The 26,161-nt window shown below is 38.0% G+C and overlaps 1 protein-coding gene across 1 annotated transcript in view; it reads right to left on the reverse strand.

The window, feature by feature from the left end:
• Positions 1-7,981: 7,981 nt before the first annotated feature.
• Positions 7,982-26,161, reverse strand: part of ADAMTS5 (ADAM metallopeptidase with thrombospondin type 1 motif, 5) — a gene marked incomplete at its 5' end in the record, with an annotated part of 39,284 nt that continues 21,104 nt past the window's right edge. Inside the window, 6 exons of the mRNA XM_010015080.1 lie at positions 7,982-8,552; positions 12,161-12,336; positions 13,185-13,360; positions 13,811-13,994; positions 15,214-15,497; positions 21,183-21,350. Coding sequence (XP_010013382.1) covers positions 7,982-8,552; positions 12,161-12,336; positions 13,185-13,360; positions 13,811-13,994; positions 15,214-15,497; positions 21,183-21,350 — 1,559 coding nt within the window. The remainder of the gene's footprint in view (positions 8,553-12,160; positions 12,337-13,184; positions 13,361-13,810; positions 13,995-15,213; positions 15,498-21,182; positions 21,351-26,161) is intronic.

Here is a 26,161-nt window from a genome sequence, read left to right on the forward strand (position 1 = left end):
GAATTTATTACTTCAGGCTTCGCAGAGCACAGCTTAAGGAGAGTGAGGTAACAGTGTAAGCAATGTGGAAAGACTTGAACGTTTTGTAGTTTAATTATTGGATATATTTTGAGGTTTCCAAGACTTGTGGTTCTTTTTTCTTTAAAGGATCAGTTTGGCTAGAGGACTGAAATAGGATCAAATCCATCTTGCATCCCTACCTAAAACTGAGATTTGGGTCTCCAAGTTCAGAATCTTGCAAATAAAAGGCTCTCTCCTCACATGTAATTATGTATAGTTTCTGAAGAGGTGAAATGTCAACATCATGAAGAGATGGAAAATACATTAAGAGAGAATGAGTTCATCTTCCTGATAGAGAACAGTATCCCTGCATAGTAATGGGATTATGACAGCATTGGACATTTGCGAAAATCTATACTGCTCTGTCTGCTCTATTTGATTTGTATACAAATGGATTTCCGTTCCCAGTAATGGCTTTCTCTGAGCTACTGCAAACTCTAAAATGGGAAATAAAACCAGAATTTTGGGAAGATAGGACCTGCCATATTCTCTCTCTGAAACTGCAGCTTGCTATGCAGTCAAAAATTTGGAGGAGGTACTGACATAGCTCTGAGGTCTGACTTGTTGAAGTCTCTGAGACAAAAATTATCTAAATGTAGACAACACAGTTTGCGTGTCTGCTATTTCTACCTGCAGTGGGCAGGAGGAGACAAGGAGGTGGTGGGGATTTTGCTCTGCTCCAGAACCCTGGCTGAGGAAAGATGCAGGGAGGGATGAAAACCTGCAGTCAGCTTTTACTGAAGAGCATAGCTGACAACTCATCATCCTGTATCCTTTAGGCAGCATAAATGGTAAAACTGCCAGGTTCTTCACTGCACCCTTTGCTGATGTTGACCACTGTATGCTTTCTCATAGGCAGCAACCTGTCTTATAACCATCTAGTGTAGATGTGTAAGTAAGATTTTCTGAAACATCTTCATATACATACACACTATGTAGTAGTAATATCACAAATACGTAATACTTGTAATATACATATTTGTGCATATATAGAGACACATACTGTACCAAGCACTAGCAGGATAACTCTCTTGTAATGTGGTTCAAGCAGATTTGTATGCAGTGTAACAGATTATCAGGCATTTTTTTTCTGAAGACCTTGGGCCTGTCTATAGGTACTGGCAGTTCTGTAAAGCTTCACTGCCTTTGAAAAACCTAGGAAGAAAAGCTATTCCTTGTCCTATAAAAATTGATTCTGTATTACAGTTTGTAAAACACAATTAAGCAAAACCACATTAATGAAAGGCAAAATCCACAATTCATGAAAATACCAGCAATCAACAGATTAGACACATGAGAGAGAAGATTTAGAAAGGGTAAGTTTGATTTTGCTTTTGGAAAGAAAACATCATTTTGGGGGACAAGAAAAACTCCAACATGTTGTGGAATGAGAAGGGATAAGCAAGAAATCAGCATGAAAATTGCATTATCATGCATAATCATATGGTTCTATTAGAAAAATAAATATTGTTAATGATGCATCTTAAGAGCTACACTTCAACTGGAGTGTGTATACAACTGTGTCACACCAGCCCAACCCTATAAGCACTGCTCCTACCTTTCCTTTGACACATACACTGTGCCAACACTTCTGCATACATTGTACACTGCCATTACCTGTTCCAGCAGGGTTTTGCTACTCTTAGATTGGTTTATATGGCTAATTATGAATCTAATGCTGAATATCTAATCCACTAACTGCAGGATGCTGCTTTTTGGACAGATCCCATGGATTTCATGGAGGCTTTGGAGAGGCTCAGGAGATCACGGGTATATACCATCTTTCTGAATTACGGTCTTTGTCTAAGGCTCTGGAAGGGCACCACATGCCACTTTCTGCACTTTCCTGTTACGTTTCATGACACAAAAAGCCACTTTGACAGAACTCCATCACATCTGAAATGCAGTGTTTACATATAGAAAGAATATTTATGCCTTAATAGAAGGATTAGCTCAATCTCTTTATGCTCATCTGTCTCTAGTGGGGCACAAACGGCAAAGAGTAGCCCACAAATATACCATATAGAACAAGTATTTTGGACCTATGATACAGTTTATTACTTTTACTGAAACCACAGAATCAAGTGTTTTAAGATTACAACTGGTAAATTATACATATGTAGTAGTTTACAAAACAAAATATTGGCCTTCAATGTGTCATAGTACAGTGTAGACCTTGTACAATTCAGTTCAAATGAATTTATATTTTGCATAACATTATTTATGATGTAAACGGGTTGACATAGTAGTGCTCTAAAAGTGTTAACTCTTCCATTAGACACATACTAGGATGAAAAAAAGTTTTGTGACACATCTTGGTTTTTCAAAGGGTACTGGTACTTCAGCCAAGTTATCTGTAATGCACAAAGTGACACTTCCCAGAATATATTGGCACCAATAGAAAGTATAAAGAGGCACATGATATAATCTAAGCTAAACCAAACATGTGCTTTCCTGTTAGTCTTCCCTAGAGTACCTCTCTTGTTTTATCTTATCTGATATTAGGCAGACGACATGGCAACATAAATCAAATGGATTTATTGCTAAACAGGAGTATACACTGTCTCCAGCATACTTGAATTCAGTATATTATTTCCTGTATCTGATGGGATTTTAACAATTTATATATGCTTGGCTGTCAGTGAGTATGTTTTGTACAATAAACTATAGAAAATTTCACAGTTCATGTGATAAATTGTGTAAACCAGTTCCTATAAGTTAAAAGACAAATTATGCTGTCACTTAAAGTGGTATAAGTCTGAAGCAGCTCCTGCAAAGCCAAATGATATAATGAAGTTACATTGAATTTACATAACTATACCTAAAACCAGTTTAACTATTTTGCCCTGTGAGTGGGGGTAATGGAGAACAAATACTCATTTGTGTATATACATACCTCTATGTGTTTATATATACACAAGTATACACACACACACACACACATGCACATACAAACACAGGCATTTGCATTTAGCCACAGTAAAGTTCTACATGTGCCCATATGTGTATTTCAACATGGACTATGCAAGGCTGATGTATGTGGAAATGGTTTTAGTGTCCTTACAGTGACTGTGATCCTCTGCAGACAATTTTCAGGGCATTGTGTATTTTGTTTTTGGACAGTATCAAAATGCTTGGTATGGTGTGTGTGGAGAGAAGATTTTACACCACTCACCTTGAACACTAAGAATATATTTGGGGTGTTCCAAATTTTTTATGCTATCACTGAAAATTTGCACTTGCAATAAAGTCTTCTAAACCCCAAAGCTACATTCCCTGGGATTTTGGAGTGGGTCTTAAGTGAGGAAGTATCACCCTCTGGCCATCACAGATTCATCTAAAGCCTTGTAGCTGGCTCTGGGTCTTTGGTAGTGCCCACATGGCAGCAGACACTGGGCAGAGGGACTGAGTTGGAATTTAACTGGCGTGAATGTGGGCACTGATTAGCAAGATGATAACTTTTAACAGTTTGAAATAGATTGTTTGCAGTCTGTAGTACTGCCCTTACAGTGAAGTGGCTACAGAAGTAATTTGTTTTGTTAAATAAATTGACTGTAGAAAAGCTGTACATTTGCCTACATCTTTTCCCTTACACTGGACCCAACACAAGTTCTCTTGAGTTCAGCAGTAGTTGGACTGGATGAAAAGTGGAAGCAAACATATTGTTATTTTTAAGGAAACACTGGGAACACATTTTGCTGGCTTTTTTGCATCTAACTGTGCCTGATGTGGTGCAAAGAGCTGGAATACAATGAAGTTAAACATTGCAAAGCCTTCCAAATTCGGCTTTTGATCTTTTATAGCCATATATACATATTTATATACGTATACAAATGGTGAAAAGACTGGAAAAGTAGCTTTCTCAATGGTTCAGTCTTCATAACCCAAATCATATGTAGTTTCAGCTATATTTTTAAACAGGCACACGAGTTTCTCTGTAGTGTTTTCACTTAAACATAAGAAGCACAAGAGAAGATTCGCTTGCCACCCTGACAAGTCAGATAAGCTTCATTCACATATAAAGCATTACCATTTACTAGGAGCCTGAAGTTGCTCCCGTTGAGCACCAGCTTTGGTGGTAAATCAGTGAGGCACACAGCATGAATTACATGTGCCTATGTGAAGCAAGTCTGTTGTCTGACTTCTTCAGGAGCTGGTATGGGTTTTTCTCTTGACTTGCTAGTTGAGTAAAGTGTAACAAGGAGCTCTGAGCATGAGGTGTCCCAAAATTACAAATCTACAACTTCTCTAAGAAAAAGATGGTAGCAGAAAAAGAATATACATCTATACTGTGTGCACACATGTATACACATATACTCCTGTTCCATGCAGAAAGCTTTCTCAATAAAATCATACAAAAAATAACCAGTGCCATATATTATGTAAACTCACAAGGCGTACTTTCAACACAAATTTGAAGCATAAATTAAAAGAGAGCGAGAAAGAGAGAGACAGAGACGATAGCAAAACATTTTAAATATAGAATTCGCACAATTGGTATTTTTGTTAAATAAGAATAAATAAATTCATTACATCTGTTCACATACCAGTTGTAAAAACAATAAATTATTTTATTTTTTTCAGTGCTGTGTTGCTTTTATTTTTTTTTAACAGTTGTGATTAATCCACAAGATTCTTCCCTCTCCCCCTTGTGATAAAACTGTTTCCACAGGAGGGCAGCTAAATTTAATTTCTTGTATGCATCTTGTCAAACCAAAGATGATAGGCTTTTTCCTAATGAGAATCGCTTATTTGAAAAGCAGATGCTCTAAAACCCACCAATGCTGAGAGGTCCAATTCCACCTAAGGGCACTGGAGACATATCCCAAAGAGTCAGCAGTGAATTTAACACTAAGGATTGTTTCTTTCCATGCAAAGAGCCGTAGTCTGGGTTTCTATGCCCTAGATGCATTTTACATTTGGCAACACTTGGTAGTAATGTAAACAATGACATAACAGTGTAAGTGACAAGGAATTTAGCTGAGAAGAGAACCTGAAATGACAAAGTCACATACATACCCTGCACCTATTTTCCAATCAGTTACATGAGATAGCTATGACTGACAAAAGCAAGGTTTGGAATTGGAATCTGATTAAAAAGAACAGCTAAAAAGCAAGGGTTAACTAGAGCAGGCTGACCTGGTTTATCTTACACTTTTAGGGTTGCTTCCTTGGTCTGTCTCCTTTGCCCTCTCACCATATAAAGGCAACTGCTTTTTGCTTATGTTAATTTATTTGCTTCATTACCAGGCTGGTGAAAAGGGAAAAGTCACTATAGTGGTTTGTTCTCACACTGATCTATTTTTTTATAAATAAACTCTTTCTATGAAAAAGATACTCTTGATCTAAGGAAGCACTAAATTTATACCCACGTATGGTATTGCTCTTCTGGAGCCTAAATAGCACCCAAAAACTTTACTCATCCTGTTGAATATATAATAAATTATTACTATGATGCAAACACAAATACTTGCACATTCTGTCTTTTGTACACTATGATAAAACATAGGAAAAACAAATGTCACTTAATGCAGCAGCTGTATGTAACAGACAAATGTTAAGTCTATGCTGAGACACATTAAGTCTCCTTATTTTTTCTCTCATGATGGTTTCATTTGTTATGAGCCTTTTTGAGATGTTCTAGAACACATGTAATACGTATATAAAAATTAGATTACTTAAAAGGAAAATAAGACACTTCAAAAGGAGCTTACATTCGAAGGTAGAGAAGGCATAAATCTTTCCATATCTCTGCAAATATCTCTGCAGAGCCTTGATCTCAGTTCTTAGGGTGGGATCAGAGATTAAGTGGGGAATTTTCCTCAAGATCCACTGTTTTGCATAGAACTACTCCTACAAAGAAGGCCAAAGCACTTCTGAATGCTGAAGATGACTAGTAGCATTCTCTGGTAATTAGTTTTGACAGAGAGAGAGGCCCCGCCCCTATTATTGTTTATTTAGAACAGGGTACAAAAAAACCCCAACTTCTCCAGGTTTCACACTTGTAGATGTAGCAATTCTATGCTGTTTTGAAATCATCACATGCTTTCTTAGAGTTCACAAAAACATGCCGCTGTTACAAAAACATGTTTGTGTCAGCCTGAGTGAGACCTGCCCTTCTTGCTACACAGGCCAAAATGTTCTCTCTACTGATTTCATGATTGGGATTTTCAGAAAAGCCTGGGATATTTCAATGTTCAAGTATCACTGACTCACAGCTGTGAGGCTTATCTGACAATTCTCCTGCAGTCTCATACTCTCCTGTGTGGATGATCAAAGGAATAAAAGACAGATGGAATTCTATTTTCATCAGCATATTCGAACCACTTCTCTTGGTACTGTTAACCCAGAGCTTAATTCAAAGTCCGCTGATAGAAAAGCAAGCAATTTTAACAGGCTTGCTATCAGGCCTCCCCTTGCTACCTGCATAAGGTGAAATGCCCATCTTCAGTCACAGAAGTTCTACTAGACAATAATGGGATGCAGAAGTTGCTGCCAATGAAAACCATTAGCAGCTACTGCCTGTACTGTGGAAACAGTCTTACTGATATTGGGCAAGTCCTCCACATCCTGATGTGGTTTGACTTCCTAATGACCCCTTTTTCTCTCAAGCATAGTAGATAGATACACAAAAAATGAGTGCCTTCTTATAGCTTAAAAAAAAAAACAAACCCGAACACACACAAAACAATCAAAAAAGACAAATAGTTACAAACTTTTGCTGGTAAGATGAATACCAGAGTTAGACATGATGGACAAAACAGTGACAAAATATTAACTGCTTGCTGTGTTTTTTCTGACCTTTATAGCCTCTTCAAAAGATGTGGGTATATTACACATTCTTAGATTCAAGGTGGAAGCCATAGAGAAAATAACAGAGAAAGCAGTCGAACGCAGCCTCAGAATATCTGAGTTAGAAGACACTTGATTGTTTTACCTGTAATTTTTGGTTCTCTAACTAGTTTCTACAAAATACAGTATGCTTTTGTTTTATGGAAAGAAGAAGCTAGCAGCTATTGTTCATTGACAACAAGGACCCCAAGCAGTGGCACAGCCAGAACCAGTGCAAGGTGTACAAGCAAAGTGTACACAAATCCCCCCTAGCAGCCAAATCCTCCTCCTCTCTGTGTCTGACATACACATCGTGAGGAGTTGCTGATGGTGCTGGTATTGGAGCAATGTACATGTGGGGATCCCTGGTCTGCAAGCTGCTGCAGTGCTCCTTCTGAGAATTTGTTGGTGGAAACACAGTATTTGTCACAGAATAATGGTCTGCTGCCAGGAAATTCCTAGTATGAAAATGTGTTTCCTTTTGTCAAAACCAAAAGGTGTAACTTTTTAAAACCAGTAGCAAGCTCTTCATTTTCCAGTAAAACATCTGCAGCCTTTTCTGAAGAATGGACCAAGTCCTCAAGGGCTGCAGATATACTTTGGTCAATTACTTTGCTTATTGTAATTTGATTTTAATAGAACCAAGTGATATAAAGTGACATACCAAATGAAAGATATTTACAAAACAGTATAAAATAAGCTACTGTGGTATCATGGGTACATGTGATGTTTTCTAAGGATATACTGTATTAGAGGTAGGTGAAAAAGGGGAGATGATTCTGTAACCTTCAAATATCCCAGGATCCTCCATTCACTAGTTTTTCTTCTTTTGCATTATTTTATTTTATAGTTTTGCAGACACAGAGGGCTTGTAACAACTTTGATGCTTAGTTTTTTGACATATTAAGATCACCCTACTATTATTTAAAGCAGTGCACATCTTCATTTGGTCCAAATAGGCAGATTCTGCCCATAATTTGAGACTGTATGTAAGTACACTGAAGCCTTTGCTTCTCTCTGGGCAGACCTAATACCAGTATGTCAACTATGGCTTAATCAAACCTCTCGTAAAGAAGGTCACAACCACAGGTTAACACTTTTTCAACAAGCACTGTTTAAATGCTGATGGTCTCTGGGAGAGAAGACATCCCTTAGCTAATTTTCCATGCCCATCTTTGCACTGGACAGTCCTGGTGTGCCATCCTGTGTCACATGTTCGAGAACAAGAAAGCCACGGCCCCGTAACCCAGCGGGGTTGCATGAGCTGTGGAGGTACTTTGCTGCTGCTGCCACTGCTGGTGACAGAGTTAGTCATTTGTCCTTGCTTCTTTGGCACGAAGAAACTGTAACGGACATCCACTTGTTGAGTTGGATCAGTTGCAAGTATCTGCACGATAAGAATCTCTTTTGTCGCAGAGTGTCCCATTGCGTGCAAGAAATCATCTTTGTGACTCCAGCCACTGTAGTTCATGACAGTCCCGTTGATATCAATGATTGTTTCTGAAGTGGAGATCATGTATTTTCCATTTACAAGGTACTCACCATTTTTCTTTTTCAGGGCCAGGTAGGCAGTGAACCTGCTCTGGTCCTTAGTCTTGAACTGCCGAACTTTGATGTGGGTTGCCCCTTCTGGGATTTTCACTACATCTGTGTAGCCCTTGCTGAATGAGGGAAAAAAAAGGACTATTCAGTAGCTATCATGAAATAAGCCTCAAGTTTTACTGCAACACCTAATGAAGTCACTGGCATAACACATCTTGCTTCATTTTAGTTCAAGTCCTGAATCCATCTGGCTTGAGGCTCATCTAAGATTAATTTAACCAGGTTCCACTGTTTGTCTATTGTATTGTTCTTTATGTTCTTGAAGAAATTTCTACTGCACTTATTTCAAATTGCTTAATCTTTAGCAACAATTTTACTTGAGTCAGATACAAGACGAATGAAAAATAACAGATAGCTTATATATTTCAGCAAAGGGTGGGAGATATGAAATATGATGCATGCTTTGCCTGCCAAGGAAAAGATAATGAGATATGCATTGGTTACAGCTGTTTCTTGCCGTCTTTGCTATAATGATGATTAAGGAAAGTATGAGCAGAGTAACAGCTGGGTAGAGGTACCTTGGGAACATTTAAAAATAATCTTGATCACCGAGAAAAAATTTGTTTACTTTGAAATACATAAAGCCAAAGATTAATTGTCACGTGTCTAGTATGAGGTGCACCCAAATGTTTCATTTGTACCATCAGAGTTCTCTCTGTCGCTACTTATGGAGTATCTTAATTCAGATTTGCAAAAAGAAACTCTTCTACCAAAAGTGACAAGCAATCAAAACCTGCAAGTGTGCTGGAACTTAACACTATCTCAAGTATATTATTTATTTTTACTGATATATAGAAAAAATCTAAAGACCATACATAGCCATAAGCTACCAGATGGACTTTGGAGACATGTATTATCATTTCTAAACCTGTGACAAAACCATTTTGCAAGTATCTCAAATCTGAAAAGTTTAGTGCTGAAACTTCTAAGAAAAAAAGGAATGATAAGGTTTACTAAAATGATATAAAAGTGAAGGGGTCTCCTTTGGGAATGTTTAAAGAACAGACTGCTAATTTTGAGAAATTTTAGCTGCAAAAGTAGAGACTGCACAAAGTACAGATTAAACACTTGTGCTATTCCCCTATTTCCAGCAGCTATGGGACAATGACTAAAACTCCATTGATTTAGCACCTCCATAAAGCTGAAGGAATATGGTGTGAAAAAAAGGCTGGGGATACTCTGGTCTACAGCCTTGTGCTAATACTTTTACATAAGAGCTGCCAAGATAACTGTTAAACCATATATTAAAGTTACAATATCATTTGTTCAAAAACTAAAAGCAATGCTGCAGAATTCAAGTCATCTGCACAAAGAACTGTAACACTCCATGTGCACAAAGAAGCACATACAGCCTTAATTCCCAACTTCTGACAATTTGGCTTTAAAGCCTTTTAAAAAAAGTTCTTAGGAAGTAGTTTTCAAGAAGATTATGTTTTGACTGCTTTAAAAGAAAAAAAGTACAAATGTTATTATGGCAATTGACTGCAATGGGAAATACTAGTTTCCCCTTGTACATTTAATAGTTTTCCTGTACACTGAATGTACAGATTGCTATAGTTTGGTTTATAATAGACAGCAATGCAGAGCTGCTACTTTTCGGCGGAGAAAATATAATTTTGCTACAGCTACTGCCATTTCATATGTAAAAACAGTTTTCAGACAATTAAGATTTCACTATTTTAATGAGGGTTTTATTTTAAAGGGTTTTATTTTAAAGTCAGTTGCTCACAGACTCATAGAATCACAGAATGGTTTGGGTTGGAAGGGACTTTAAAGACCATCCAGTTCCAATCTCCCTGCCATGCACAGGGACACCTTCCACTAGGCCTGGCTCAAAGCCCCATCCAGCCTGGCCTTAAACACTTAGATACTCACATAAGGGAATTGTCTCAAACAGTATTTCCAGCAAAAAGAAATCCTTGTCATTCCAAAATTCAGTCAAAATCAAGTTAGAACTTGGCACTTACATGTTGACTATTACTTTCTAAGTGGGGCAACCTTTTTCATGCATTGAGGTTGAATGAATATTTTACTCTTTGACCACTCTCATTTCAGTTAAAGACATGATTTGAGGAGTAAGATTGTAATTTCATAGGAATAATCATAACATAATTTATCCATGTGTATATATGCTACAAATCTGGCCTCACTGAAATTCAAGGAGTCCATTTAACATTTTTGCTGGAGCTTGGATTCCAGTACAAAGATCATTACTGAACCCCATGAAGTATATTTCACACTATCATCTTCTTCATTTACACATCCCAGACATTTCAACATTTACAAACTGGAAAAGATTTAGTTTATATAATTACAAATTGGGATAGAAAGTCATTCTTTTCGGCAGAGGTGTTTTAGCATTCTTAGGTGTGTAATCATTGGTTTACCAGGAGGTAAGTTAGTTATGTTTATTTTCAGAATAAATTGACTCTCAAAGCCATTTTTGAGAGCTATTAATCAGTATGTCAAAATGTATAGAAATAAAAAGTAATTTCTGGAGTCAGAGTCCAACTTCTCATAGCTTTTGATATGCTCTGTGAGAATTTGGAAGATATAACCCAAAATCAAGTTTATGTACATTATACAAGACTACACAAATGCAGTCACAGAGTAGAAATTGTCAACTGCAAGTTTCTAAGAGTAGATCACTACAGCAGTCCTTTGAGACCTTGGAATCTATATAAATGATAATTAAAAATACTCATTTTTCTAAGCATCTTAAGACTTGAAGAGGGAAGGAAACAAGAGTTCAGAGAGAAAGCAGACTTCCTTGACATTGGTATCTCAGTACAAAGCTTTCTGCTGCCCTCAGGTGTGGTCAAGGCAAACCATGGGGGCAGTTCCTTTTCTTTTACTTTTATTAAGTTTTATTACAGTTAAAAGCGAAACTCTGACAGGACAATGGATAACTGCTATAAATATTCTGACTTAAAAAGAAGTCTATCTGGAGATTGATATGCCAATGGACATGAAAGGATATAGCAAATACCATGCTTGAGCCTGTGTTTGCTTCTGACGTTTCATCTAGTCATCTAAGCTCCATATATACTCAAGCAGTGTGAAAAGGTATTTTTAGGGTGTAATCCCTTTCAGCTTCTAGCAATTAAGGAATATTTGTACAGCTGTGCCCTAATGCAGTCTGCTTCTCTCCACCAGCTATACAAGGAATCCGTGTCACTAAATCAGGTAGGATATCCTCATTGTCATTCAAAGTTTGATGAGATAAAACACATTCTCAGGATGTAACTTGATAACTCAGCATCATCCGGAAATGGAGAGTTTCAGAGATATCCAGATTAATGTGATCCCAACAACTTCCTGACTCACTCCTCTCTTCCCTTTCCTCTCTCCTTTAGAAACCACAAGCCATCTAATAGTGAGATTAGCATGCCTTACTCCAGGCAAACGTCCTATTAATGGGGTGCTCACCTCTATCACTGGCACTTTGTGTCAGAAATGAACTGGGCGCAGTGTTTTGCCAATTGATTATTTGCCACTTTCAGGGTAATGTTAAGGTGTCAGCTGTAAACATCTGGAAAGTGCAATAAAGCACAGGCAATGTACTTTTCCCATATGAAAGTAAATTGCATTTAGAGACAGAAAGAAAGTAAGCACATAGCAATATATTTGCACAAGAAGATACATTTACTAAGACTAAGATCAATACCTCTTTTTGGTAAAGGTTCCCATGATTTTCGTGCAGCTGGAATTATCTCCTCCACACACGCCACATTTGTCATACTGGAGCTTTGAACCGATGATGCCATCGCAACCAGTTCGGATGCATTTTCCCCGCACACAGACTGAATTACTATATGGTCGACATTCAGTACCATCAGTTACCTGGGCAATCAAATAACAGTTAGTTAAAATTACCATGGAAAAGATTTACTTTTTGTGAATCTGGCTAGCAAAGCCCAGTTACTTATTTCTGTCACCTACTCAGAACAGAGTACCCGCCCTGACAGACCAGACTGAGTTTCTCTAATATACAGCAGAAAAGCAGATAAAATTTAGCAAAGGGCTGAAAATGACAGATAACTCCACTGTAAGACACTAAAATGACCTTGGCTTTCATGATGATCTCACAGCTTATTAATAATAATAATGACAGTACTTGTAGATAGCCTTGCATTTGGACTATTTACATCTAAATGTTACTGTCATAATATTTAGAGGCAGAAAATTGCAAGTGTAAGTGTAGGAGACATTTCAGTTTAAAATGCATCTGATATAATAAACTGACCACAAGTCACATCTATATTAATTGGCTAATTATTCTATATTAATTGGCTCCATAAGAGTTACTCTGAACTCCCTTAACATAATTCAGGGTAAAACTTACTGTTTTACTATTAGTGCTCTTTCTCACTCAGAAAACCCCATAATGACAGATGACTCTCCAGACAGAAACCTCTTTATCCACTACTGAAAACAAACTAGTGCAGAGCGCACTAAGAGGCCCATATTTTTCAAGTATCCACATATGGAGATGTGGAAAAACTTACCTCATTTTAGAGGCCAATTCTGGTCCTAATGTATAACCAGTGGATCAAACTGTTACATCTAATCACACAGTTAAATCTTTGGATCATGTGATTAACTTCTTTTCCCTTGTTGTGGGAAAAAATTTTTAAGATACTGGATACTTCTAAACTGGAGCATGAAATCATGACTGGAGATGCCATTACCTTCTGAGAAAACACCACATAATATCCAGTTCCTTTGGCTCGGCAGGTGAGCTTGCAAACGTCTCCGGGAAGTACTCCAGCGTACTTGGGGACCCATTCAACAAATGTCTTGACTCCCTTTGCGTCAGATTGATAGCCATTCCTTGCTTCACACTGCTCTTGTCTAAAAGATTTAGCTGTAGAATTATTCACATCATTAGTGACTATTTCAGACCGCATTGCAAATATCATTATGCCCATCAATTATTCCAATTTCTTTTTTACATAATTTTTAAGTTACATCATTTCATCTCTTTACTTAGAACTGGTCTTCAAATTCTTCAACTTTTTTAGCTTGGAAATCTTCCCATGACTTAATAAGCATAAAAATACTAACGTTTTCATTACAGTTCATTTTCCAGGACTGAAATATCTTTCATTCAAGTGTCCTTTCTGTATGGCGTCAGGGTGGGGATGGGGGAAGAACTACAGCATTGTATTAATGATGAATGTCTTGCCTTGGTAAATATATTTTAGAGAAACTACAATGGACCTTTGTTGTTTCCTTTCACAGTAGACGTTCAACATTTACTATCTATGAGCACAGAGGCTGGAGCATGAGGACACTTTGGCACAAAGACACTTACCATTTGCTGGGCAGGGTGTGACATTGCAGGAGCGGTAGATGGCCCTCTTGCCAGTGCAGTACCGGCCATTGTTTCTAGGAGCTGGGTTATTGCAGTGACGATAAGCAAACTGAACTCCTCCGCCACAGGTACGGGAGCACTGTCCCCAAGGTCCCCAGGACCCCCAGTTACCATGACTTGAAGCCTGAAATATGTGGAACAGTGGGAGGTAAGGATATCATCCAAGTGTGAATAAAGGTGCTACATCTCAAAGACACTGCTAATGCTGAATTGAAGGCAATCCCTTGGTCATTTTAATGAGGCTTAACAGGCCTTAGGAGCCTTCTTCCTCCGAGCAGAGCAAATTTCTGTCTTTTAGCTGCATATTGACAATGTCTCATTTGGCACTGTGTATGCAAACATAAAGCTAGGTTTTGCTCTGCACAGCTGCCTTCAGCCTGTTTCATGGAAGACACACATGCACCAGAAATAGCACTCACAGTCTCATATGCTGCTCTCATGTTTTGCTGTTAATAGGGCCCCTTAAAACCATCTCCAAAGGATTCCGCTCCCAGAATATGTTCATAAGGCTAATCTATGATTAATTAAATGCAATTATTGGGATGTGTAGGTATTACTCTGAATTACTGGCAAGAGATGGAGTTGTCAGGTATTGTTTGCAACTCAGCTAAAATTGGCTACCTAGAAAGAGTACTGCAACAGCAGGTAAAAGTATATAATTTCATAAAAAAGGGTATTGTAAGGGCTATATCTTGATTTGAATGACCCTCATTGTTTGCAAGTATCTTCATAAATCTCTACAAGTCTGTACCCCTTCTGTGTGTATAACAGAAGGGGCAGTGTTACTGTCTACCCAGTAAATTGTGCAGCCATCAGTTCTCATGAGCCTCAGGACTCTTCAGATGTATAGTTGACAGAAAGAACTCTGTCACTGGAGGTACAAACTTTTCTGCTCCAGAAATTACATTCTGGATGAATGTCATCCACCTTTCTCTTCACTACTTTAGGGCCCTGAGGCCTTTCAGATAAGGACTGTAAGTTGAATTTATAGATTTAATTCATCTCACGGTCTGTTGCCAAGAAGCCAGGAAGCTAAGAATAGGTCCTTGACAATCTTTCTGTATGTCCTGACTCTTGACTTACTGAATGGGCAAATCCCCTACTCTGAAGGGCTTCTCCCAATTTTCCAGGAAAGAAGGCTTTCAGACTTCAAGAAGAAAACATGCTTCCTGAAACTCATCAGTGTTTTTCATATATTTCTCACCAATAACGCTCCAATTACATGCAAAAAATAAGGCAGCTTTCGATCTGACTTCCATAAAGTCCTTTTCACTCCCACAGAAATCAGCGCCTTTGAGGATTATGCCTTCTAAAATTCCCTAGGGTCACAGCTGGTAACTTACTGAGTAGTATTTCTTCTTGGTTTTGTCAACACATTTTCCCTGGAGGCAGATCCTCCCTTTTCCACATGGTGTTCCCTCCACAGCAGGCAGCTTCTTAGTCAGACAAACCATCTGACCTTGGCGCACAACTGCACACCAGAGGCGAGAGCACACATCCATACCAGGACACACTGTGTATTCAGATCCAAATGCCAGTTTGCACTGACGAATGGCATCGTAGGTTTGTCCTGGTAGCTCCTCGGGCCCCAGGATGTGCTTTCTTGGTTGGTCCAGCAAACAGTTACCTAAAAGAGCAAACCAACCTATTACTACTCATTTCCTAGTCATGCTATTGCAACTGTGGTCTCACCCAGCAGTGTACCAGTGTCGGGCTGCCTATTTCCAGTCTGAGGTTGTAAATGAGAACTACTCAGGTCCCTGTAGCCTTTCAGAGCTAAGAGAAGGAAAAAACCTCCAATGGATCAAACGAAAAATATAAGCTGCATATAAAAACTAATGTTGGTCATAAATCTGGACTGGTCTTGCCTTGTAAGGAATGGTACTTGACTGCTACTGTAATTAGGTTGAAGAAGACTATTAATTTTATAAAAAAATATATAAATAAGAAAAAAGAAAAAAATAGCATAAACAAAGAATTGTATATGTGTTTTGAGATATTGCAGAGGTCAAGATTTGTGTGGCACACTCTAAAAATGAGAATTTGAATTTGTGTCCTAGAGGATCTACTGATAAGATTTTATTGTTTTTTTTACTATTGAAAACCTCACTTGTTGACATGCAGAACTATTTATTCAGTGTAACCTCTTTTACACTTCATGAAAGGGATATGTGGTCTGGGCAAGCTTCGCTTATCCTTGGCCAAAATAACTTACCACAATTTACCTCACTTTGGAACCTACACCAGTATTCTTCAGTTGGATCAAGGGTGAAAAAAAGGCTATAAACCCCTCAGCATTTACATAAAAAGGAATAGAATATCAAGCTATGGAAGTGAATTTAAACAAATCAAATACCCCACCTCTCAATGGCTTGGGTTTTCCCTCCAGAACACACTGCAGTTTTTCTTTTTCAGCTTTGAAGACTAAGGCCAATTAGCCAAATCAGCCAAAAATTCTTTCTGCATAATCACTAATTACCAAAAACTCTCTATCTTGTTAAACCTGTTTCATTTGTCCTTTGATGACCCTGATTTACCCTAGCCTTGCCTTTAATTTGGATTATGATGACTTTTTTAATGCAGACAAGGTGTGCCAATCAGCTAACTGATAAGCTGAGTGCCATGAGATAAAGATAATTAAAAGTACTCTAGTGTTCAAGGTATGTTGTAGCACAAGTATTACAGACATAGTGAGGAGTGAGGAAGCACAGATTTTCTTTCTGGAGTTTCTAAAAAGGACATAATTGGCAAAAATTGTTCTCAAAAATACACCTTGTAAAAGTAAGTAACAGTGGAAGTCCTGCTTCATATACCTTGTGATGAGGGAGGAAGCTAGTACAGTGTTAGCAAAACACTAGCATGTGTAGTATACACTACTATTGTATATATACTGCAGTTCGTCAAACTCCCAAGTGGAACTATTATTCAATATTTTGAAACATTGTAGTAACACTTAATTTCACCATGACAGACACTGCTGCCCATCACTGAGGTCTACCACAACTGACAGAACTAAACATATAAATTTAGAGAAAAAAGAAAAAAAAACAGTCATATCCTTATACATACTTAATCTCTCTATCGTTTTAGTTAACACCATATGAATACCTTTCACAGGTGAATAACAAACAGAACACAGGGGAATGAGATCCAAACTTCCCCTTAACCAACCAATACTTCTCTGAGGAAACATGTATAATTTCTATAAAGCCAGGTGTTCCAGCTGAACTCACATGATAAATTCAAAACTAAAGATAACAAACATCCCTAAGGATTCCCCACAGGGGAAAAAAACCCAGCAAAACAGGTCTTTACATTTATAGATTAAAGATAGCAGCAGTGTCTATGTTTATACAGGTTGCAACGAAGTGCAGGTGTTTTTACCACCAGCTTGTCCAATCTCCTACTTGTAATGGTAAGAAAAGGCAAAGTTTAGATGCTGAAGAATGGTTTGCCCTGGGCCGCCTGGTTGAGAGGGCAGAAAGGACTTCAATTCACTATGTAAGACTGCAACATACAGAACACTTACACATTGCTATTCCCATTTTTTGTCCTGAGTATGAAAGAACATCTGTGTGCCCTGCGATTGAGCAACATTGTTGGCTGATGACAGTGTTAATTAAGCCATCTCATTATCTCTCCTCAATGTTATGGGTAATATATCTTGAAAAAAAAAAGGGATCCTAAGATGTGTGCAAAGCAGATAACCAGGATATAAATTAATTAAAATAGAAATAGTCCTTGCACAGAGGTTGCACAGAGCACTGAGCACTCTTAATAAACACAATAAATCACAAGCAATCGCACAACAGCACAGTGGTTGGCATGACAATAAAGGCAATTAGTACCTTAGGAGAGGGCTGGCTAAAAGCAGATGGAAACAAATGTCACTATCTTCCAGACACTAATAAGCCTTTTCTTCTTAAATGCCAAACTGCTGTCTGGGGTCATCTCATGAGTGTAAAACAAATGGTGATATCATGACAATGATGTTTATAATTCTCAAAGTGGGCCTCAAGAGAGAGGGAATCAGGCACCTTGATTCTCCCCAGACCTCCTGGATGACTTTGGACAAGCCATTTATACTGGGATTTATTTAGCTGACTTTAGCTATATGTAATGTTGGTGTGTGCAACTCAGTCAGCTGTCAGATGTTTCAGTACTCAGGCAAACTAGTTTATGGTGTAATTCAGCACCACTAATGCAGGTGTTGAGATCAGTCAAACCACTGATGCCATTGATCAGATCCCTCTGCACTAAGATGGGAACTTAAATACCCAGTTTAGGAGTAGCTACATACATAGTAAATACCCACATTCTATGAGTCCACTCCCCGACACTCCAAATTTAGAAAATAGGAACATCAGTACTTGATAAAGTGATGTTAAGAAATTTGAGAGTAAAGACTAATGTTTTCTGCTACAGCAATGCACTGAAAAATCTATATGGGAAACTTACTTAAAGCTTTGATAAGACATTGACTGTTCTTTTGTAATAGAATACTGCTCACAGGTCCAAACTTCTGGACTTCATCCACATTTCATTATGCTTACCCACAAGGAGTAGCAGATAAAGCACTTGGTTTATTTCCTCACACCAATGCTGCCATGCCCTGTTTGTCACAAAGCACAATTCATAAGATCATGCCCATTGAGACCAAAAGCCCAGTGCAAACTGCTTACACAGTGTATCAAAGATTGGAAGAGCCTCCTCTTGTTCAGTATTTCCCACATAAGGTTCCTATGACCATGCAAAATCCACTCACAAACATTCTAAAAGAAAGCCTGGTATCCTTTTGTTGCAACTGCTTTTTACTGCCTTCCTTATCTACACTATGCCTGCAGCACTGCTCAAAATTACACTTGAATTGGCTAAGGTTTTTTTTCCCTCTACCTAGAGGCACTTGAGAGACATAGGATTTTCTTCTTGCTATGGGAAGATTGCAGGAGAGCTCCTTCTTGAAAACAAAGAGGGAGGGAAAACACTGCATATGTACGACAGTACATCTTCCCTGGCTAAGGAAAAAAATGAGCAACCCAAAAAGCAGGGACATGCTTATTCTGAAGGAAACACAGAAATATGGCACATCTGCACTGCTTTTTTATCAGCCCAAAGCAGTCTGAAAGGCAGTGTCATGCTCTACTAGGATCCTGTGGTTTCTGGTATGCTCAGCATACACTACAAATGGGAATTATGGAGCTATGGCTCATTCACTGGCTGGAAGAAGAAAATAAAACCAGAAATTCCCTTCCTAAAATAACGCATGTCATTTCCGCACGATAATTTGAAGAAAGTGGAATTTAAATCACTGATTTCCATTTTTACTTCACAGATAGTGTTTGTATTCTGTTAAGACAAATCTTTGATTAAAAAGAAATAATTGAAAAATTATAGACTTCAACAGAAAAGGAAGACTATTAATTAGAAAAGGTCTCTGAAGGCCTGATTTATCAAAAGATTCCCTAGCCATTGTATACTTGAAATCACACCAATAGCATCAGTAATAAAATTAATTCCCAGAGGACTACAGACTTCTATTTGACAAGAGGTTTTATGAATTATTTCATCATATCAATAACTCCTTCAGACTACATGCCTGAGTGAAAACTACTCATGAGTATTAGAAAGTGTTAGGTACCCTAACCCATCCATTAAGAGACTGACAGATCCTAAGCCTTTTACATGCAGCAAAGAATATGCAACTTTGTGAAAAGTGTCAGCAGTTCAGGACTGCCCAACTTCTTGTACAGGAGGAAGTCAGCACTCATGATGAACAAGGAGACCATAATGCAGCTCTGAAGGATGTGAAGCTCCTATCTACTTTTACTGAAAAAAGCTGGCAGAGACCTGTAGGACTCATTGTTACAGCCCCCCCTCCCTCTCTTCACACTGAGACTAGGTCCAGCTCATGGACAAGTGTCCAAATTTAAAGCATCTACCCAGATATAGACGAGCCAAAGGTCAGGTGGTGGAAAAAATGCTTTCTTTGTATTCTTGATTGTTGGAGAAAGTAACTAGCTGGATGCGTAGTAAAAAGAAGTCAGGTCACAAAACAAGCAAAAAAATGAGATCAACTTTTCAGTTCACCTGCAGCAGGAGAGGAACAGAAGAGGAAATGTAGTTCAGAGTCCTTTGCGCTAAGAGGTCATTCACGGATGGCAAGGTGCCAAGGGAGGTCCCTTTTTTCTACCACAGCGAACTGAACTGTACCTCAGTAACTAACCTTAAAAAGGAAAGTTATCTTCATATGTGGAAACTAACTTAGTAACATTAAGTAAATGCCAAAGCAATATGGACCATAAACCAGGACAGTACAGATTAATGGATCTAATAAAATTGTGAGAAAAAATGAAGTCATTCTCCAATAGAGGAAAATGGGAGAAAATATTTCAGTGAGCACTGAAATTAGCCGACAAAATACTTAAAAGCAAGAAAACCTTTACATTCAGCAGACTTACCATACTTTTTATCCATAAGCATTTTGGTTACTATAACAACTTGATCCATTCGCTCAATTGTGTCATTTTTATCTCAGCATTTTGGAATTTGAATTGTTTGTTTAAGAACTGCAGTTGCTTTGGGAGCAGAATGAAGACTTTAAAAATCATTAAAAAGTGAAGACTATGCTTTTTTATTACTACATTCAGAAAATGAAAATTTTGCACTTACTCTCCAAAGGGTAAATGACATATTTAACAAATATTAGTTACATGACTTTGAAGGTAAGCTCCTGGGTCAGAAGTAATCTTTTACCATGTACAGCACAGAGGAGTCTTATTTCTTGCTTACAGACCCTCTACATAAACATAATAAATACAATGGCATTATAAATGTAATGAGTATAATGGCATTATAAACATAAGAAATGTAATTAATAGCAACAAGAACACACACACTTTGCTCATATCTGTAGTCTAACACTAAGTAGACCATATCACCCAATTTAATTTCTGTGAGGAAAAAGCCATTTCCTTGTATCCTGTGTTTAAAATACTCTCTGAGCTCATATCTGTGGCATTTGGGAAGACAAGAATAATTTCATGCTTTAAAAAAAAACCTCTTTATATTCCAAACCAAATTATTGCCAACACACAGCCCATAAACTCTTTCTTTTCTCTTGCATTTGAACCATGCAAAAGGAGTGCAAGACTCTGCCAGCCTTTTAGACCTTTGCCTTGTTTTGCAAGCTCTTCCAAGATAGTCCTGAGGATGAGCAAGGAATTAACAAGCTGGTATAAAATGTTCTTATAAACAAAAAATAGAACATAGTTAAAACTAACATGTAGCTGACACAAGGTGTGATAATACGTACCATGACCATCATCAAAAAACTCTGTTATAGTTGCTGAAGTGCATTTGGACCAGGGTTTTGAGGCATCGATGCTAGTCAGAATGGAGGACATGAGACGCTTATCTTCCATGGAGCCAAAGTTCTCCTCACAAAATTTGGAGTCATCATGGGAAAGCCCAAGCAAGTGGCCTACAGAAATGAAACAAATAAATAAAATGACGTGACTATCCATAACAGTTTACCAGCTGGAGCTCACAGTTAAGGTCAAGTAACTGTACAAATAATTCTTAAATTCTGAGCAGCAGCCCAAAGCAGGCCACTTGATACCACTTGAAATGTGGTATCTCTGCCTGAAGACAAAAAACCTGTGACAGTTTACACTATTACATGTAGCAAGGAAGTAATGCCATCAGCTGGCATGTCATCGAACTGTGCTAACTGAAACCTGGTGAAGACTAAAGTGAAAGGTACTCATTTGTAGTAATTCAGTTCTTACTGTTTTTTTCCAAATTTTCTTCAACAAGAAAGATTAATACTTCACTCTAATGTTGCTCTGCAACTGTCTAAAAAGGTGCTATAATATCTTTCTAAAGGGTCAAAAATGCTACTATTTATGGAGCAACTAAACAAACTGTATGTAAACTGTTGAAATAAACTCCTTGCTGAAGTGTGAGTACCCTCTACAATAAATACATCAAACAGTCTGAATAATGTTTTCAAATAGTCTTTTCCATGTAGAGTTTTGTTTTGTAAGAGGGTGCTTTCTAGTATTGGTTTGGTTAAGTTTTTAGTTTTTCTGGGTTTCATTTTTAAATGTACATGGTATTTGGTATTTATACACCAGAACACAAAATAATTTGCACGCAAAGCAGCACATGATAGAACGTGCAAAACCCCTTAATGTTCAGCGGAGTTCAGACCAGTGCTAGATGAGCTCTTCCAAGTGTGACAGCAACATATCAGTGATCCCCATCTTCTCTAGTCTCTGGGCAACAATAGATTGCAGGCAACACACTTTGTTCCCTCTGTAAAAATCAGGTTTAACTTTCATTTCTATGCCTGCACTGCATTTTTTCACAGCCAAGTTACCATCCAAGAGGTAGAAGACTGAATGGGAACCAAAGACACAGGGAGCTCAAGCCTGAACTTAACACTCACAGTCTTCAATCTAGGCCAGGAGATGATTAAGACATCCAGGGCTAGACTAAGAGTGCTTTAATAATTAGGACGAAGACCACCCATCAAGGCCACTACAGAGAAATAAATTTGATGTCCTCAAATAGCAGTTGAAGAGATGCATTATTCTGCAGTAACTAAAAGCCGTCTACATACCATTGGCTTCATGTTTTTGTATAACTGCTGTAGACTAGCTGCAAGGTGATACAAGTAGAAACACTGATGGCAGGATATCATATTCTGATATCCATAGTAATAGGCACGACAATAGTAAAACAGTAATATTACCTTCAATATGGGCTGGGAAAGAAGAAAATCAGCCAGTTTTACCTATCTGCCTTACATAAACTTGCTGTTTTGGCTTTTTCACCTGCTTTGGGAGAGCAGCCACGAGGAAAGAGATGGAGACAGCACTCACTGCTGAGCAGTATCTGGGATTAGGAAAGCAGCTATCTGACCAGAAGTCTGTGTTATGGCTGCAGATCACAAATCAGGGTTTCTGTCCTGTGAGAGAAGCCAAGGTATCATCTGGCAGCCTTACTCATATGCTGGGTTCCTGACTAATGGTGGAGTTACTGGAAAAGCGACAAGAGAACAGTGATCGATCTTTTACCAGTGATGACTGAGAACAGCCAGTTCTCTGCAGTTATTGCCTCCCCACTGGAGGGGAGGTGGGAAGGAAAATTTATCTTTTTTTCTCTCTTCCCCTAATGTGCACACATTTACCAAATTCATTCCAATACAGCTACTGTTTGAATAAAAAGCCCTGTACTATTATAAATGCTAGTAAGAATTTATTCCAGGAACCTGGGTTAACACTGATGAGTTAGTACTCCCTTTCCCGTTATTACTGTTGCTGATCGTTATTACAATCAAATACATTGCTGCAAAAACATAATGAATCAAACTGTCATACTCAATGTGTATCTAATTGGTGGGTTTTACATGCAAGATTTGCACTTATTTTTTTCTGATGGGTAAGAACATTTTCCTTTGGCAATACTTACAGTGTATGGGCCAGATAATGCTATTTCTATTCTGCACCAAGGCATGGCTGAATATCAGTAGGTTACATGTAAAGTTTCAATCTGATATAGCACTATATAAATACTTGCTTTGAAGAGATGATATCTTTGTTATATTTAAGCCAAATGCTAGTGTTGAGCAAAATAATTCACTAGAAGATCATTATTTCAAACAGATGCATTTCCCTGACATAGTAACCAAATAATCAGTGCATGACTTCTAAGCTATAGAGCACATTCTTTGGAAGTGTCACAGGCTAAGCGTTTAATGAATCAGCAGCTACTGTGCCAATGAGGACTACCTCCGACTTTGCCAAAGTCCCAGGCACTGACAACGTGCATTGTCAGGAAATGCAAAGATGATGTTATTTTTGGCTGCCATTCTATATAGTGTTATCACTAAGTTTTTATTTATGGTAATGCACTGAATGGCATCAGGTCACACCTCATGTCTGAGAACTATGAGCAGAGCTGACAGGTTAATGAACCTCAACACATGCTTAGTAGTAATATAACTAGAACCATTTTCTGCTGACATTAAGTAACTCCTTGTAGTACATTTCACCAGTGTTCTGCTAACTTGAGCAAACATTTACTAGAGATGGCTTTAGGCCTATCCTCTAGCTTTTGTTGACAGACCCCTCAATACACGGCACAGCTCCTCGTTTAAATCAGGACCACACACACTCTGCTTTCGAGAGCTGCTCAGGAGTTTCAGCCAGCTTCTTATATTTTACTTGAATCCATGCACTTGAATATGCATATACTACCAATCAATTAAACAGAGAAATATTTGCAAAAAAATAGGCCAGCAATCAAGAAAACACTATGCTGGTTAGACCTAAGCCCCACTATAGCAATCTTCTCTGAGATAACTTGCATGCTTAAAGGTTGCAGAAAGAATTATTTTCTATTTAATGCCCCAAGAGTGCTCATATTTGTAGAAATTACTTCACTGCAGCATGCTTGTGAAATAAGGTAAAGAGGTTCTGTCAGTGGAAAAGTAGTTTCATTTCTAAGTCATTGGACTCCGTACTAAACAGTTCTGGGTGAATAAGAAAAGCTGGAGAAATGTTCTAAAAAGTTCAGCTGAATAACATCACATGGCACACAATGCATGTTCAGTGTAGGGCAGGAGTAATAGTTGGGTGCAAACCAGCAATTTGAGAACTTAATTTTTCAGAGAGCTCAACATTTTACAGCACCATTCAGAACTACCCAAAACTCTGTGATATGAAGGGTTCAGTCTGTAGAGCGGAATCCAAGGTTCTTAATCTTAACAACCTCTGATAATGCTCTGCAACACTCCACCCATTTGAGATGCAACTTTGCTCTCTATACAAATCCCTTCTTGCGTAACTGTACTTCACCTTTTGTAACTTTGTTCATCTCTTGTGACAGCATCCCACATGAGCATACAATAAAAGACTTAACACAGTGCAGATACACACAGGCCCTGTTAACGCTGATGATTCTGAATGTGCAATTTGGACATCTCTGAGTTTGTAAAATGAAATGAAATGAAATGCTTCTCAGGCGACTATTCAGCACAGAACATCTCATCCCAAGTATTTTGGCAAAAACACAGGAAACTGAAACAAGGCCATCTTCTGGAAAGTGTCAAGCTACTGGCTTCACCTTTAATTAGAGCGCAGCATAACATATATACTTAACAGTGATAAATGGGGTGAACTGAGGACATATCTCATTAACAGCGTCTACTTTGTCATATTAATTCAGGCCACTGTTCTAATGCATTACGCAAACTAAGTCACTTACATGACAGAATTCAGCTTTTTGAGAAGCTTCCCAAAGTATTTATGAATCTCCCTTGTCATTTTTTAATTATTCAAAAATAATTTTAGAAAATCATTACAAGGAAAGAAGTAGTAGGTAGTGAATAATTTCCAAAAGATATAACCCTGATTGTCAGTATTTGAACTCCTACCATTCACCAGTGATGTTACCAAGGATAACAGCTGTTTATAGCACTAAATATATGGATTCTAGTTCTCCATACCAATTTGCCAGTTAACTTTGTATGCACGCTTTCAAACACTGAGAATGAAACTTTAAAGGAATTTTATGGAACTAAAATTCCTAATTCTTATTACAACCTAAATCTCTCTCTGTTCTAACTTGTCTTTGAAGGCATTTTGAACAGATTTAAACCAGGTTAAAGCATATGACAAATTTCCAATGGCTCTTAAAATGGTTTTTGCATTTCATTAAAAAGAATCAAAATTCAAAATCTCACAGTGATCTGTAATCTCTGCATACTGCTTATCTAAGATATTCTTTCTTTAGCACAAAAGTAAGACCAACAAAGTACTTCTGCACCTGCATCCTTCATCCTTTTGCATCCGAGAATTAAAGAAGGAATATCTCCCCTCCTCCTTGAAAAGTCTCTCCCAACCCTCCCCTTGCATGCATGAACACGCTGGCATTATCACACATTTCTCAGGACATTAGGGCGGTTTCTGGCATTTACTGGTGCGAAGAACCAAAATAAAAAGGTTACAGGTGATCCTTCAAGTGATCCTGTATGTAAGCATAATTCCAGCGAAAGCTCTGGGCAAAAGCGAAGACTTTAGGAGCACAGATCTTATAATGAAGACTTTTAAAAACAATGCCAATTTTAGCACACCATTTTGTACTACTATGAGGTTCAAACCAGCTGAAAAAAGAAAAAATAGGCTTCCAGCAGCTGTGTAAAATGATGACTGATTGAGAATGGGTTAGTAGATCATCTGATGTTTTCTACTTAATGAAGCATCTTACTGGTGTTGACAGTTCCTG

This window comes from Nestor notabilis, unplaced genomic scaffold (assembly GCF_000696875.1).
Source record: "Nestor notabilis isolate BGI_N333 unplaced genomic scaffold, ASM69687v1 scaffold4815, whole genome shotgun sequence".
NCBI classification, from domain to species: Eukaryota; Metazoa; Chordata; class Aves; order Psittaciformes; family Psittacidae; genus Nestor; species Nestor notabilis.